This window comes from Cervus elaphus, chromosome 25, assembly GCF_910594005.1.
Source record: "Cervus elaphus chromosome 25, mCerEla1.1, whole genome shotgun sequence".
NCBI classification, from domain to species: Eukaryota; Metazoa; Chordata; class Mammalia; order Artiodactyla; family Cervidae; genus Cervus; species Cervus elaphus.
In genome coordinates this window covers 5,231,855-5,248,579 of record NC_057839.1, presented here as the reverse complement: position 1 = coordinate 5,248,579, position 16,725 = coordinate 5,231,855, and the positions used below count along the sequence as shown (strand labels likewise).

Below are 16,725 nucleotides of genomic sequence, written 5' to 3'. Positions count from 1 at the left end.
GATAATGTTCTCTTAGAGTGCACACACAGTCAACGTTCTCTTGGTTGCAGTGACCTGAACCCACCTTGCTGGCCAAGGCTACCAGACTCCCCTGGGAAAACAGTCAAGGGACTCCTAGCTGCTCACATCTGCCTCTGCACAACAGGGCCTCCGTCAGGGTCCCCTGACTTCCTCTTCTAGCAACACCACCCTCTCTCACCCTTGATAACCAGTGACTTGCCACTCCTTGTAGGAATCCCGATTCTCAGAACTTCAACTCACTCCTGAGCAAGAAATTGATTGATGCTTACCCTTAGTATCCACAATCTGACTCCCAGATTTTAAGTTCAAGAAACACTGACTGTGCTCTATTCTGTACATGGCACTGACCTAGGTGCCTTCAGAAATAAATCCCCAGTGATCTTTGATGAAACGGCCTTACCACCATCTCCACTTGCTAGGTGATGATGAAGCATCAGCTTAATCAGATCTGTCCTTAGGACTTTTTCTGACAGTCCCAACTCTGCTGAATCAGTGACCTCTGTGACCTCTGATGTGTGCTCCCAAACCTGGTCACCAATCACTATATCTGGCTGTACTCCAAGACCGGACAGGACAGATAGCAGTAGTTGACAGGCATAGCAAAATCCATGATGACAGGTACTCCGATCAAAACCAGGCTCTGGGTAACAGAGCACCGACCACATCCCAGGCCTTATCGCCTGGCTTAATGCACTTTCAGTTAAGTAACAGGGAAGGCTTTTTTGTCTAACCCTATCCATGAGACAAGAACTTTTTAAAAATAGAAAACTCACAAAGTACATCCTGGGAAAGATGAGAAAGGGGAGTTTTTTTTTTTTTTTTTAACCATTCTTATGGAAAATGATAAACTCCAACTGTCCTCCTTTCCCACAGCCCAAATATCAAAATGAAATGTACCTAAATTCTCCAGTGACCCAGGAGTTGTGTGGGGAAGGGGAGAAGGAGCAGAGATTAAAAATATCCCAGCACATCAAAAAAGAATCCACATCCTATTTAATAGAAATCCAGTCCTCTCTCTGCCACCTGAGGGCAACATGATCTTTGGTCATGTCACTTAAACGTCATTATTTTCACCTGTCAAATGAGGGCAATAACACCTACCACACAGAGTGGTAGGTGTTAGTTGCAAAACTATTTTTTAAAACAGAATTATGAAGGTAAACACATCTGATAAAGGTACAACATCTTAGACTGGAAGAAAACATACCAATTTCAGGAGGAGCATTGCCTGAGGAATGGACAAAAAGACAAGAATGGAACAGGGGAGGGTAAGCAGGGGATCTCAACTGATCTAAAATACTTATTTCTTTATTTTTTTAAATTTTTTTATTTTTTTTTTCCTTTTTTTTTTTATTAGTTGGAGGCTAATTACTTCACAACATTTCAGTGGGTTTTGTCATACATTGATATGAATCAGCCATAGATTTACACATATTCCCCATCCCGATCCCCCCTCCCACCTCCCTCTCCACCCGATTCCTCTGGGTCTTCCCAGTGCACCAGGCCCAAGCACTTGTCTCATGCATCCCACCTGGGCTGGTGATCTGTTTCACCATAGATAGTATACATGCTGTTCTTTAGAAATATCCCACCCTCACATTCTCCCACAGAGTTCAAAAGTCTGTTCTGTATTTCTGTGTCTCTTTTTCTGTTTTGCATATAGGGTTATCGTTACCATCTTTCTAAATTCCATATATATGTGTTAGTATGCTGTAATGTTCTTTATCTTTCTGGCTTACTTCACTCTGTATAAGGGGCTCCAGTTTCATCCATCTCATTAGAACTGATCCAAATGAATTCTTTTTAATGGCTGAGTAATACTCCATGGTGTATATGTACCACAGCTTCCTTATCCATTCATCTGCTGATGGGCATCTAGGTTGCTTCCATGTCCTGGCTATTATGAACAGTGCTGTGATGAACATTGGGGTGCATGTGTCTCTTTCAGATCTGGTTTCCTCAGTGTGTAAAATACTTATTTCTTTAAAACGTATATGAACTGAACACACAAAACGTTAACAATGCTTTTTTTGCATGGTGAGTGTCTCAGTGTGTTTCACTTTCCAGTTTGACTGAAATGTCTACTAATGTTAAGAAGAATATAACAGAAGCTAGTATCCATCAGTGCTTAAGAGCATGAGCTCTGAAATGAAAGCCTGAATCTGAAAGAAGATCTGCAACTTCTGAGTGATCTTTGGCATGTTAGTGTATTTCTCTAAGCCTCAGCTTTCTTATTTGTAAAATGTGAGCAATAATAGTGTCTGTCTCATACGCCTAAATTAGACAAGAAATTCAGTTTGTACAGTGCCTTGCATATGGTGTTAAAAAAAATTAGTAAATGCCATTCTGTCTTTTAAAAATCCATAATCATCATCATCAATCAGGGAAACTTAGGCATATTTTTCGTTTTACTTCCAGAACCTACAGATTTTGAATACTGTTTGTTTTCTGTGCCATTATTTCAACTTATTTTCATGACAACAAAGTAAATGATACATTCTTCAAATTCAACATAATGGAAGTTTATTAATGTTTTAGCTTCATCCACAATCAAAAGGGAAGAAAACTTAACTTACAAACTTCCCTCAATGGAACAGCCTTACTTCTGAAAGCAGAGCCCCTTTCTTTTTTTTTTTTTGAAATGTTTATGACAGCTTTATTCTTTTTTTTTTCCATTTATCTTTATTCATTGGAGGCTAGTTACTTTACAATATTGTAGTGGTTTTTGCCATACATGTCAATGTATGGCAGAGCCCCTTTCAATACCAACTGTCTCTACAGCAGACAGGACTACCTCTCTGCAAAGCAGCACTTTTGAAAATACCATCTTAAGCCTTTATAATGCCTGCTTTGTGCCCTAAAAACAAAGGAGCAGGATGGGTCAAGATCACTCTCAGTGGAGCTGTCTCAAGAGCTGCACAGCTCTGGGTGTGCCTCAGTCTCTAAGTGGGAGATTCCAAACCCTTCGTACAGAGCTCTTTGCAGCTGAACCAAGGCCAAGCCTACACACGTATGAGCTTAGAAAGAAATATTTTTAAGTGAGAAGAGCAAATCTCAGAACAGTATGTGCAGTGTAGTCCCATTTTTTAGAAAACACTGACAGTAAGAGCCAGGTCTTACCTTAAGGAGGTTAGGCTATGTCAACTTCCTCCTCATCCCTCCCCCTTGTTCCATTTTACATGGTAAGTGAAATTCAAAAGTTCCTTGGAAACCTCTGTCTAGAAATCCCATTATCTTCACCACCAAGACTGAGCTCCCGTGGCCTGGGCAAGCGTGCGTATCAGGAAATGGAAGGGAACCTTCCCTGGTGTTGTGGAAAAGAAGAGTCAGGTAGCAGATAACTGACAGTGAAGAAGACATTCCCTCTGCAGGGCTTATAAAGAGAGTCTAGGTGGCCCAGTGGCTGAGAACCTGCCTTCCAGTGCAGAGGATGAGGGTTTGATCCTTGTTCGGGTAGCTAGGATCCCACACGATATGGGGCAGCTAAGCCCACACACTGCAGCTCCTGAGCTGCGTACCACAGCGAAGATTCCTCAGGCTGCAACTAACACCCGAAACAGCCAAACACTAATTCAGCTAATTAATTTAATATTAACTAATAAAATATTTTTTAAAACAAGAGTCTCAGTAAGCTGGGCTACCCCCAAGGAACATCCCCCCACCGCAGTGTAAGCAATCAGGAGGTAGCAGGTGTTTTTCAGAGGTGGCCGTTGTTGCCTTCCGGGTGCATGGTATGGCTCTTACCCCCAAACCAAATCCAAGCATAGGGGTGCCATCCACAAGATTCACTCAGAGACATTGGGGGCATCTGGCTTCTTGATCTCCAGCTACATGGCTATTCATGCAGGGGGCTAGCTGACCTTTGGGCTTGTTTGTTCAAGACAACAGAAAATTGGAAAGAAAGCACCCCAAACTGCTTCTACCCTCAGCCTTGTTTAAACTGGGGAAAGGGAAGGAGATTAGAGGAAGATTAAATTGGACATGATATTGGAGTCTTCTGAGATGTTGTTAAGTATCAAGAAAGATGTCAACCAAATATAACTGAAGGAAGTGATGGGAGAAAAGCAACACTCCGTTTTTATCTTTATTCCCCCATGAGGAGTTCTGACTGCTCAATAAACACTTACATGTGTTTTCCACATCTGAAAGCAGGACAGAGAATGTTTATGCTGCCTCTGGGTAGAAGAGGCAGCCTGAGAGATGTAATGTGGACAAAGAAATGAGCATTAGGATGTCTAAGGCTCAGCAATGGATGCCCTTTTGAAATGTTTGAGTTTTTAATCACACACACAAACACTATTATCTAAAAGGAAATACTAAAAATGCTAGTGTTCTAGTGAAAGGAAATTCATTCATGCCCAAGGTTTCAGCTCAGATTTTGTTTTATCCATCCATCTGACTGCATAAGTTCAGTACAGAGGCAAAAAAGGGCTAGCCTCACCCATTCCAAGACATCAGAGGGCCAGCTTCTGGGTTCCCGGAGCCAAATTCCTAAGATACATACATACCGGCCAATCTCAGTTTAATTCTGTAAAATGAGGGTTGGGGAGAGATGGAATCCAACACAAAGCACCTAGAAGCCAAGCATGGTGCTAGACAGCTTCTCTACTTCTCTTACTTTATCCTCATAACAAATCCAGGAGCAAGATGATGATACTCCATTTTGCAGGTGAGAAAACGGAGGTTCACCTCCCTAAGATCACTCAGCTAGTGGATAAATGGAGCAGAGAATAACCTTTTGATTCAAAAATCCATGCTTTCTCTATGTTTGCATCTCTATGCCTGCCGTGCAAGTAGGTTCATCTGTACCGTTTTTCTAGACACAGAGGGAGGAAGGAGAGGGTGGGGTGAGTTGGAAGAGCAGCGCTGACATGTACACGCCACCCCGAGAGAAATAGGCAGCTAGTGGGAGCTGCTGAATAGCTCAGGGGCGCAGTTCAGCGCTCTGTGATGGCCCAGGAGAGCGGGGCTGCCGCGGGCTGGGAGGGAGGTTCAGGGGCGAAGGGACATCTGTGCATACACGGCTGATTCACTCTGTCACCCAGCAGAGACTAACGCAGCACTGTAAAGCAACTACGCTTCAGCAAAAACAATGTGAAGTCCATGCTTTTTCTACTTCTTTCTTTCTTTCTTTTTTTTTTTTTGTGGAGGAGAAGGGAAATTTAAAAATTACTGAAAAATACAAAATAAAAATATTCACATTTCTATCACCTAGAATTAATCACTGTGATATCTAAAGAAATACACTTTGACTCTTCAAGATTGTATCTATTCTATTCCATTCCCCTCTAAGCTTCTCAATTTTATTAGTTTTTGTTGTTGTTGTTGTTGTTGGGGGGCAGTGACATTTTACAGTTTTCTAACAATGACATTCTTTTTGGTAGTCATAAATATCATTATATCTTTTAATACTAATTTTTATTAATCAATTCACTTGGACTCAATGCTTGCCAGTATTTCTTTCTATCGCAGCTTTTCAATTCCTATATTTTAACATTTTGATTCCTCTATCAATTGGCTGGATTTTATTTTTTGAGTAAGGTTTCTACAAGCGGGTTACATGGGCACACCCATATTTTTTCTACTGAGTCATTTTGACTAATTTTTGACTAACACTGTGGTTTTCACTTTTTATATATATATCTGCAGAGAGGAACAGTTTTCAATTGGAATCAAAAGCAGAACTACCCACCTGCAAAAAAGACAAGACCAGGCCTGATCTCCAAGCCCTTAGCCATCTAAGGCCCTCAGGGACTCTTGGGATCCTATAAATTCCAGTTTGAAAACTCTTATGGGTATTAGTGCTTGCATGATAAATCCTACTCATTTTCATACCAATTCCTCAGATATCTGGAATCAATCTAACAGACTTCCAAATACGGTATTTTCAAAGTATTCATGAACTGGCAATCACTTGCTAAATTAATATGCCCAGAACTTTCCAGAAAATTATTGTGGCTGCTTATTACAAAGATGCATTAAAATAAGACTGATAAATCGAAATTTTAAATGAGAAACCAAAACTCAAAGTTTAGGAGCAAGGAGATTAATCCCCAAAACAAAGGTGGCTTGAGTCAGACAGTGAAGCCGTTTTGACCATCAAGCTCCAGGCCAGGCAAAAGTAAAGAAACGCTCAGATTATGTACAAACTGTGTGGTCAGTTTTCTGCCCTGAAGCACTTTCTCCAGGAAAACTACATGAAAACAAGAGAAACACACTCATCTCAATTTCAAAATGTAGGATGAAGAAAACAGTCTGAGGCTTTTTCACTTCTTGGTAGGCAGGAGGTGGAGGAAAGGGCGCTGGTCTTGACAGGAGTGGAGGGAGCAACCCCCGACTCACAGTGTGATGCTGGGTGAGTCATTTCTCTTCCCTAAGCCTTGCTCCCTCACCTGCAAAGCTAAGGTCTCTGCCTGTTTCTCAGGATTAGCACTCGGTAGCACAAAAGTGGCACTGAGAGGAGTCACTTTGCCTGCTGCCTTTATTTTTATTCTTTGCCCTTGGTAGGTTAACCTAGAGTTTGCTCATCTGCCACTAAGCAGAACCGCATTTGTAAAACATAGGGTTGTGCTGTGGGAAAGGGAAAGGGAAAGGGTGTTTGTAATCAGATCTCCACCCACCTCCCCCAGTCTCACTCAATCTGCATGTAAAATAGGATCAGACTGGGAACTTCAGAGGCCTGAATACTGAAAAGTTCATAGCATCTAAAATAACAATTATACCAAAGAGTAAATGTTAGGAAGGTGAACAAAATTCTCATTTCCCCCACAATGACTCCTGTCAAGCTGCTTTGAAATATCACATTCTTTCTCCCTCCAAAAAAAGTTTTCTGTGTGTTTGCTTATTTTGGTTTGCATGTGTGTGTGTGCGCGCATGCACATGTGCAAGAGTACATGCACCCCTACACAAATATGCAGAGTTGGCTTGTTAATCACATACAGCTAATCTTGGGCTGAAGATGCTACCTGTCCTACGGGTTGCCATGAGGAGCAACTAGCCTAACATGTTATGGGAATAGTACAGTTCCGCCTATGAGATGAGAACCCACAGCTGGCTAGTTCTGTAGGCAGCCTCCTTTCCTCTGACCCTCTATTTCCACTTGAGGGGGGCCTCGTTAACAGGAGCACACCTGCTTGGTGCCCACCCTTTGCCCCCATCCCAGCATGGGACAGCCTAACCTAAGGTTAGCTGGGAAACAGGGACATAGCCCACTCTGCCCTTCCTTCTCTTGGCTCTTCCTGGACACAGGAAGGACACACGGTGCACCAGGCTCACGTGGTAGGGGGTCAGTGGAGACCCACCATGGTCCAGTTGGGCAGTGAGGACCAGGAGAACCTGCCTGAGTGTAGCCATCACATTAGTAATTTCAATCAACTCTTACACCCATGCCATGGTCCCTATGTCAATTTTATCAGTGACACAGTTGATACATTGATTTCTAATGGTCTGCCTCATGAGTCCAAGGCCATTAACCTTAGTGCAAAGTTTAAAAAGTGCCCACTGCCACCAATATCACCACTATGATACTATGGATACAGCCCAATAGACACTTGGCTTCACGAGAGATGGCACCTCTGTGGGAAGAAAGAGATGCCACCTTGCCCAAGACAGGGCTTCCAGCTGGAAGAAGGGAGTGAACACTGCTCCCTGACCCAGACCACATAGCTATGCACCACAGTCCTCCTGAATCAGGGTTATAATTTTCTAGACCTTTCAAAACCCTGATAATGCTGATATTTTTTATAATGGTGTTAAAACTAATAAAGAAGTATATCCAGGAGGTGTCACAGTCCCTAACAGCTCCATGGCACAGGAAAAAGCACAACAAATGTCAAACCACCTCATCAGGCCTTTGCTTCTCAGTATATATTCCTACAATAACAAAGCACTGTCTTTAGTAAATTTGAATGATTAATATCAGCAAAATGTATTTAAACAGAACACACAGAGTTGCAAGTTCCAAGAAAGGGCTGGAGCGGCTGGGTATGTACTAGGGGTGTCCCAATACCATTAGCCAAGCTCCTGGCGTCCCAGGATCACCTGGGTCAGTGACTCACCTCCACAGGTCTCCTGTATTCGTACCACATCGCCAATCTGCAGGGAGAGTTGGGGGGTCCCACTTCCTTGGAAGTTGTATATGGCTGTGAAATGAAAGAGAGTGGCACAGTGAGACCTCTGGATACCAAGAATCTCTGCACCTTCCTTTCTTGACTTTATCTGATGCCCATGAAGCCCTCATGGGCTGAACAAAACCAGCGTACAAACCACTTCTTGCCACAGGAGTCAGTACAGGCCCAGTCTGGCTCCCAAAGGCCTCTGCTCATTAGTCAAACACGGCCTCTCCCTAGCCAGGCTCTGTGCCCCAGTCTGGTGATAGGAAGGGTGTTTATGTCATCTACCAAGCTTGACTTTCCACGGTACACCCGGTCTACCATCCCCTTGTTCCATTCTCACAGCACTCCTGTGAGGAGTAAACTGTGATCCCATTTCGCACATGAGGAAATGGAGGTGCTGAGAGGTCAAACAGTTTGGCCAAAGTCATTAGGTTAAGAAGTGACAGGAAAATCAGTATCTAACATCTCTATTCTCAGCTGCTATCACGGCTACTTGCTGCTCCCCAGTTACTCCACCCCTGGTGACAGCAGCTTAAAATACCAGTCTTTCCACCACTCAAAGACCAACCAGCCGTCACTGTCTAAGAAAGCTGTATCTTTCTCCTACCCGGCTCTAACCAACCTGTGTTCCTCGATCTTAAAATGCCTGTTTCTTGGTCTTTCCCAAAGCAAATCTTTCAGGCAAGTCCTGTTGTATCCATGAGGCACTCCTTGACTTCTCCAGGCCACATTAACCACCCACCCCATCTCCTAATAGTTGGTAGGACTCTTATGAGTACCTAACATTGAAGAGTGTACTCTGATTTCCCATTTACACTGCCAGTTTCTGGGGAGCAGCAGTTGGCTATGAAAACAGAGTCCTCCCTGTGCTATCAGAGGCCTCTGATAGCTAATCCCCTGGAATGTGAGATTACACTATATCATTACAGTGCCTAGCCCTTGCTCAGCGTAAGTTAAGTGAGGACCAGGCCACAACCTTAACCTAGGGATGAAGCTTGTTCAAGGAATACCCAACTTGGGAGGTCTTCAGGAAAAGTACACAGTGATGTTTGATTTTACACATGAATCAAAATACATACATGTGGTTTGATTTAAGGGAAGACCCTCAGGAGGATGGATGATCTGAACCTACAAGGCTGTCCTCATTCATTCAGGCAGCAGGTATTTGGTAAGTGTCTACAGTATACCAGTATGATCTTGCTCTTTTGGTGAAAACACAAATAAATATAAGGTTATACGGAAGAGACAAATATGGCCACCTGGTAGGTGACTCTCCAGGTGACACAGTTGGTAAAGAATCCACCTGCCAAGGCAGGAGATGCAAGAATCACAGTTTCGATCCCTGGGTCGGGAAGATCCCCTGGAGTAGGAAATGGCAACCCACTCCAGTATTCTTGTCTGGAAAATTCCAGGGGCAGAGGAGCCTGGCGGCTACAGTCCATGGAACCCATGGGTCACAAAGAGTTGGACACATCTGAGCACACACACATACAAGAGAGAATAATAGGGGGGCATCCACTTTTCCTGGGGTAGTTAGTAAAGGATACTCCCTGAGTTGATCATAGATGGAGGAGTCAAACAAGTCAGCTATGGGGACAATGAGTGGAAGGGCATTTCAGGAAGAGGAAACAGTGTGTTCAAAGGCCCTGAGTGAGGAAGATACTTGGCCCAGAGAGCATCAGGGAAACTGCTAAGTGTGGAGTATGCTGAGAGAGGAGGGGGTGACACAGACAGGCTGGAGAGGCAAGGATCAGGTCACGCAGGGCTTCCTGGTGAGTTCAGGCTTTATTCCAGGAAAACAGGAAACTGAATAGATTTTAGTTATTTGATAATAGATTTATTCAGATACAGTTTGTCCACTTCAAGTACGTAACTCAAAGATTTACTCACAAGTTGTGAAACCATCACTAAGATTAATTTTAGAACATTCTCAACACCTCAAAAAGTTCCCCCAGCCACAAGCAGCCACTCATCTACTTTCTGTCTCTATAGATTTGTCTATTCTAGACATTTCATATAATATGTGGTCTTTTGCAACTGGCTTCTTCTGCTTAGCACAGGTTGTAAAGATTCATCCATGTTACAGCAACTATCATTACTTCATTCATTTTTGCTGCTGAATAACACCCCATTGTGTAGAGACATCAGAGGACGGAAGGCTGAAAGGGAGTGATGTAATCCCATAACACTGACTATCGCTCTCGCTTCCATGTAGAGAGTGGATAGAGAGAGGCAGAGTGGATGTGAGGAAGCCCATGAGGAGATCCTTGCTTTGTCTTTCTAATCCCAGAGGTCTCTGGACCAAGGAGAGACAATGCTGATGAGCCATGTGACAAAATGGAAGACAGATTGAACTGAATGAGGAGAATCCTGAGTCCTCTTGGTAGTCTTACCATTGACTCAGTTCATTCCCTCTCCCTTTGGTCCTCAGTCTCCCCACTGTCAACAAATTGCATTCAAAAACTTAGAGCCAAATCAGCAAAAAATGGTGAAGTAGGGAATTGCAAGAACAGGTGCTTGCAATGAAAATCTGGCAAAAATGGTCAGAACCAACTTTATCAGAACCCTGAAAAACAGTCAGGAGTTTACAGCAAGCAAGCAAATGCTTCCTCAAGAAAAAGGAAACTGAAGCCTGGTAATGTGTCATAGCACTTTAACTTATCCTTACCCCATTCTCTTTTCCCCATCTTAGTGACAGTCTTGAAGACGGTATTCCATGTTCGTGGTGTGGATTCCCAAGGCTGGAGGGAGCAGAGCAGACCTTGTCCCAAGAAATTGTAGTTGTTTGTTTTGATCTGTCTGTGGGCTTCCTGAAGGACTAAAGCCTCGAGTTTGCCTTTATTTCCCGATTTGGGACTCTCCTAAGGCAGAGATGCGGCCATGCAAAGGGCATTAATCAAAAACATTAAGTCAAAAGAACTACCTGCTGCCGTACAGCGCAAAGAAAATAAGTTGGGGCAAACGATAATCCTACCTGTAAGCCCGGGAGGAAAGGCTTAGCATTGAAATGCTGTGGAGAATAAGAGCTTTGAAGAGTACCATATATCACTAGGGATCTAGAAGACCACGTAGAGTTGGACACATGCTGAGAAAGGGTGTGAGAAAGCCCACATCTCAGCTCTGCTTGACTGTCAAGCTCCATGCAGGCAGGAAATGCAGGCTAAGGCAAAGTTGTAAATGGGCTGGCTAAGTGTTGAAGGTATGTCCAAACACCCACACACAGCTGCAAAGACTAGATTGTTTTCTCTCAATTCCAGGCATTTAGAGACTTCTGTGACCACATGCAACAAACAACACGGTCTTAACAAAATGCTTTAGAGAAGTCACTAATCAAACCAACTGCTACAATCTGTATGAAGGAGTGAAAAGAAGCCCCGGCAAGGAGGGAGGCTCTGATGTCCAAGCTAGCACATCATAGTATTCAAGATATCCACTTTTCAACACAAAATTATGAGGATTGTAAGAAACAAGAAAGTATAGTCCATCACAGAGAAAAAAGGAAATTAATAAAAACTGTCCCTGAAGAAGGATAAGCAATGGACTTAGGAGACAAAGATTTTAAATCAATTATTTTAAATATGCTCAAGTAGCTAAAGAAAACTATGGACAAGGAACTAAAGGAAACCAGAAAAATAATGTCTCCAAAAATGGCAAATATTGTTAAAGAGAGATAAATTATAAAAAGGAATCAAATAAAATAAATCCTTTGCCCAAAATGAAACATGCGAGGACTCTCAGGGGACTCAGTTTTCTCCTGCATAAAGATGCCCTGTTTCTCCATTTCCCTCCACACTTGGCCTGACTTCGAGCCCTGCCCCCACACAGGCTGCTGGCATTGGGACACTACAGCTTTTTGATGCCCTAATTCTGCAGATTCTCCACCTCCTGAACACTCCAGTCCCAGAGGTCTGGCTGAGGACACACCTGACATGGAGCTGGGCAGGGCCACAGAGGTAACTGAGGTTTCTAACAGAGGAAAACCAACCATAGTGTGTCTCCCTCTGGAGCACTAGTAAATTAGGCCTGTCCATCAGATATTTGAAGTCCAGAGCAAGACTCTTATTTTGTTCCCAGACTGTAACCTTCCCATCTTTCCTTAGCACTCTCTTCCTCCAACTCTGCCCAGCTCTATCAGGTGAGAAAGTACCAACCAATTGGCTTAAGAAGATATCTTGGACAGATCTTGAAACCTGATATCCAACTTCAAGGTCGGTATTCATTCCAAAGCCTCACATTAGATGAAAATGAAAGTAACTGACATTGCCATTTAATTTATAAATGCATTTCTGCCTTTGCATGAGGACCTCTGTTCTCAAGGCTCCATTTGGGGAAAAGAAGACATTACTTGTCGACAAAGGAAGTGGCTTTGCATACCAATACCCAATTCTGTTAAGTTTTCTAAATGACTAACAGGAAACTTTGAACCAGAATGCCACCCTTTGCTCAAGCTTTATTGCTTATCTATGAATCTCGCTTGAGTTGTTTCTGACCAGTGTCAGAACAGGTCATCCTGTCACCGCTCCCTGCAGGTCTAGCCACTCGCAAGTTTTAAGTGAGTGACGGAAAAGGCAGAGAAACAGAAGGAACCTACAGGAATAAGTAAGAAGTAAAAATCACTGAAATCATAGCCCTCCCCACTCTGGCCGTGTCCATCCATGAAAGATAAACAAGTGGTGGAAGGATTCCCATAGACACCTATCTCAGCTTCCCCTTTTTTATGACGTTTCTGTGCCTTGGAGAATATTGGTAAAACCCAACAAAGGATCTGACCTCTCCCTGTATTAAAATACTATACTCAGCAGCTAAGGCAGCAGCTGGTTACTGACAAGCCTAACCAGACCAAACTACTCATGGCTGAGGGTCAAAGGGGCATTTCAAGCACCAGGGCCATCTAAGGTCACTGAACCCAGTGAGGATACTCATGCTGGAAATCCTAGACTGTCAAGCCAGGGGGAGCAGCTACAGGTGGGACTCCCAACAACCCTGGAAATCAAATCCACTGATTAGCTACAGATTTTACTTAAATGTATTGAAATAGGCTGCTCATCAGGAGCCTAAATCAAGAGATTAAGGAAAAAGTAAGCACACACTGTTACAGCATGCAGCTCACAGAAATGAATAGAGAGGGGTCTCTGTGCTTCCTACAGTGTTAGGAGATAAGTACAATATTTCACTTGGATTTATAGATGAGGAAACTGAAGTAGAGAGAGAGTAAACAACTTATTCTATCATTTCTAACTAGTAAGTTGCTGTTGTTTAGGTGCTAGATCATGTCCGACTCTTTTGCAGTCCCATCGACTACAGCCCACCAGGCTCCTATGTCCATGGGATTTTCCAGGCAAGAGTATTGGAATAAGGTGCCAGTTCCTTCTTCAGGGGATTTTCCTGACCTAGGGATCAAACCTGTGTCTCCTGCATTGGTAGGCGAATTCTTTACCACTGAGCCACCAAGGAAGCCCAACTAGTAAGTTAAACAGAATTACCCCGAAATCTGGACTGTTCCCACTTCATATACAGCTTGGTCCCTCCCCTCACAATGGTAAATAATTACTGACCACAAATTACGTACCAAGCACATGTTATTTTTCAACAAATATTCACTTGATACCTACTGTGTGCCACAAACTGCTCTGGCTATCTGGGTTACCATGACAAATAAGACAAAATTCCTTATATATTACTTGTATTAGCTCATTTAACCTTCACAGTAACCCTTCAATGTATTACCCTCCAAGTAACATATGAGAAACGTAAGATTAAGGAACTTGCCCATGGCCACACAACTAGAAAACGGAGTCAAACCCAGACTGGAATCTAAAGTCTTTCCTTTCCAGGCTGCCCAGTGCTGGTATCACAGCTTACTGTGTGCGTGTGAGTATATATGTCTATGTGTGTATATCTATAAACATACGTAAACACACACACGTGTGTGTGTGTGTGTGTGTGTGTGTGTGTGTGTGTGTGTGTGTGTGTGTATACTAGACTTGATAATTTCCTGTCTTCTTCAACCTCAGCCAGGGTGGAGACTGAGCCTTCTTGGTGGCCAGTGAATTCCCAGTGCTGAGAACAGCATCTGACTCACAGTTGAAGTTCAATCAATATTTACTAAACTTTAATAAATACTTGTTGAACTGAAGGAATACACCCATGCAGGGCAGGTATGTCTCTTCTCCTAAGTTTTTTCTTGCATTTATTGACATTATTTAATGAAATGCTGAGCCAGCTGGATTGCCAATTTTGATGGCAGCCATCAAGTGCCCTGTGACCCTTCAGGATGGATTTGTACCTCATCAGGACCCTGCCACTTGCAGACAGGTTTGAAAACAAAAGCTTCAGCAAACACCAATTGTTAATAGAGTTTGCACAAGCAGCCATGTAAGGGAACACAAACAGTATTGATGAAAAACAATGTAACTGCTTGAAGCTCATTTCTCTAGTCTCTGATCTGGGCTTTGGAGGGTCTCCATTCCAGGAAGAAATAGAATCAGCCGGCAGGTCCACTTTGGATTCAAAAGAAACACACACTTTTATTAAAATATACAAGCAGTTTGCCTGGAATCTCTGGGCTAGGTGTTGGTAGCCTCAACACCAAGGCAACAACCTGACGTTGCATCAGGAGGGTGAATGCAATGACCCAGCAGAAGCTTCCAGCAGCAAGGCCAGAGCTCAAACCTGGTGCAAGTTGGCAGTGGATGAGGCAGAAGAATCGCAGCCAGAGGGAATCAAGGAGAAGATGTCTTCCTCCAATCAGGAGAGGACAAGAATCACAGCCTCTGTGAACACTTCTAGGTATCAGACTTTCCGATGACTTGACCCCAGTCATCCATTTAATCCTCTCACAATTCTCGCGGTGGGTACACTTACTAGCATCTCTATCTTACAGATGAGGACACTGAGGTAGTGTAAGATGAAGTGAACAGTCCAGGGTGACCCAGATGGAAAGGAGACGAGCCAGGATTTCACCCCAGGTGGGCTGTCTTCAGAACACACTGCCTCAACCATTACACCGCACTTTCTCTGGCTAAAGGATGTGTATTTGGCACCCACTCTCTGTCAGGTGCTTTAGGACCCCTACTGAATCCTCCTAAAACCTTACAGGTTGCCATTGGTGAGCCAAGGTGACATACTCAGCCAACAAGAAGAAAGTAAATTCCCAGGAGTTCTCTAAACAGTGACTCTCAACTGGGGACAAATGTGGGGAAGGGAACACTTGTCAATGTCTGGACACATGCTTGGCTGTCACAATCCTGGGGGTGGGGGAGGCGAGGCATGGGGAGTGGGGGAGCTCCTAGCATCTAGCTGGTGGAGGTCAGGGATGCTGCTAAATATCCTACAGTGCACAAGACAGCCCCATAACAAGAATGATCTGGCCCCAAATATCAACAGCATCAAGGTTGATGAGTCCTGCAAAAACATCATGCTGGGATTCACTCTCTTTTTCCCAGTCCCCCCAGTATAGGTATATGCACACACCCATGCACACACTGTCTCACACACTCACATACTAGAGTTGGAAGAGAGGCTTTATGATGAAACCAAGGGCTGATTTCTCAGTCCCCAACCTCCAGTGCAGGAGTGTGGTACACTGCTGGGCTCTGCAGAAGGTTAGAGGGGGTGATAGAGGCTGAAGCCTGCTGTCCTGGAGATTTCGGGAAATATAGTTCAAGAGAGAAAATGAACACTCATGAAATGCGAGGCTATCTTTTTTTTAAAAAAAAAAAGGGGGGGGGGCTAAACTGTGGAGATCCAAGCAGTCAAATCCTAAAGGAAATCAGTCCTGAATATTCATTGGAAGGACAGATGCTGAAGATGAAACTCCAATACTCTGGCCACCTGATGAGAAGAACTGACTCCTTGGAAAAGACCCTGATGCTGGGAAATATTGAAGGCAGGAGGAGAAGAGGACGACAGAGGATGAGATGGATGGATGGCATCACCGACTCGATGGACATGAGTTTGAGCAAGCTCCAGGAGTTGGTGATGAGCAGGGAGGCCTGGCATTGTGCAGTCCATGGGGTCTCAAAGAGTCGGACACGACTGAGCAACTGAGCTGAACTGAACTGAAGTTGTGAATCACGGCAGCCGTGGTCTCTCGGGAGAGAGATCAAGAGAGGCCCCGTGAAGGAAGTGAGACTGGAGGAGAGGAAAGGGCAGGGCGGAGACAAGGGGGAGAAATGGGGTGAAAGCCTTGGGGAGGAGGGTGAGAAGGCAAGGCCACAAGGGCAAGGAAAAGAGAAGGAAAACCAACTTGACGGGTGCAGAGTTCCAGTGAGGCCTGGGGTGAGAACTGTGGGGCTTGGTGCAGGGATCCAGGTATTTAGAGGAGAGTCCAAGAACGCCTCAGTTGTTGTGTGCTCTCTCACAGGACTCAGCCTTCCGACAGGAAAGGAGCTAGGGGGTAAGGGCAAGAGGGGACAATTCATCTGAGCCTTATGAGGCTACTAGAAAATGTAAAACATTCAACCTCTATTCCCTGTTCATGCCCCACCTTCTGCCCTCTCATTCACTCACCGACCCATCCATGCATCCCGTCAACTATTCTGTGCTAGGCATTTTGTGCTGCAGAAGAACAAGGAACACAGCACTGCTG

General features: G+C 44.0%; 1 protein-coding gene across 2 annotated transcripts in view; it reads right to left on the bottom strand.

The window, feature by feature from the left end:
• The window catches only part of DOCK2 (dedicator of cytokinesis 2), a 484,628-nt gene that overhangs the window by 436,857 nt on the left and 31,046 nt on the right, over nt 1-16,725 (bottom strand). For both annotated transcript variants that reach the window (XM_043887430.1, XM_043887429.1), the window contains exon 2: nt 8,079-8,162. In XM_043887430.1, the coding sequence (XP_043743365.1) occupies nt 8,079-8,162 (84 nt within the window). The remainder of the gene's footprint in view (nt 1-8,078; nt 8,163-16,725) is intronic.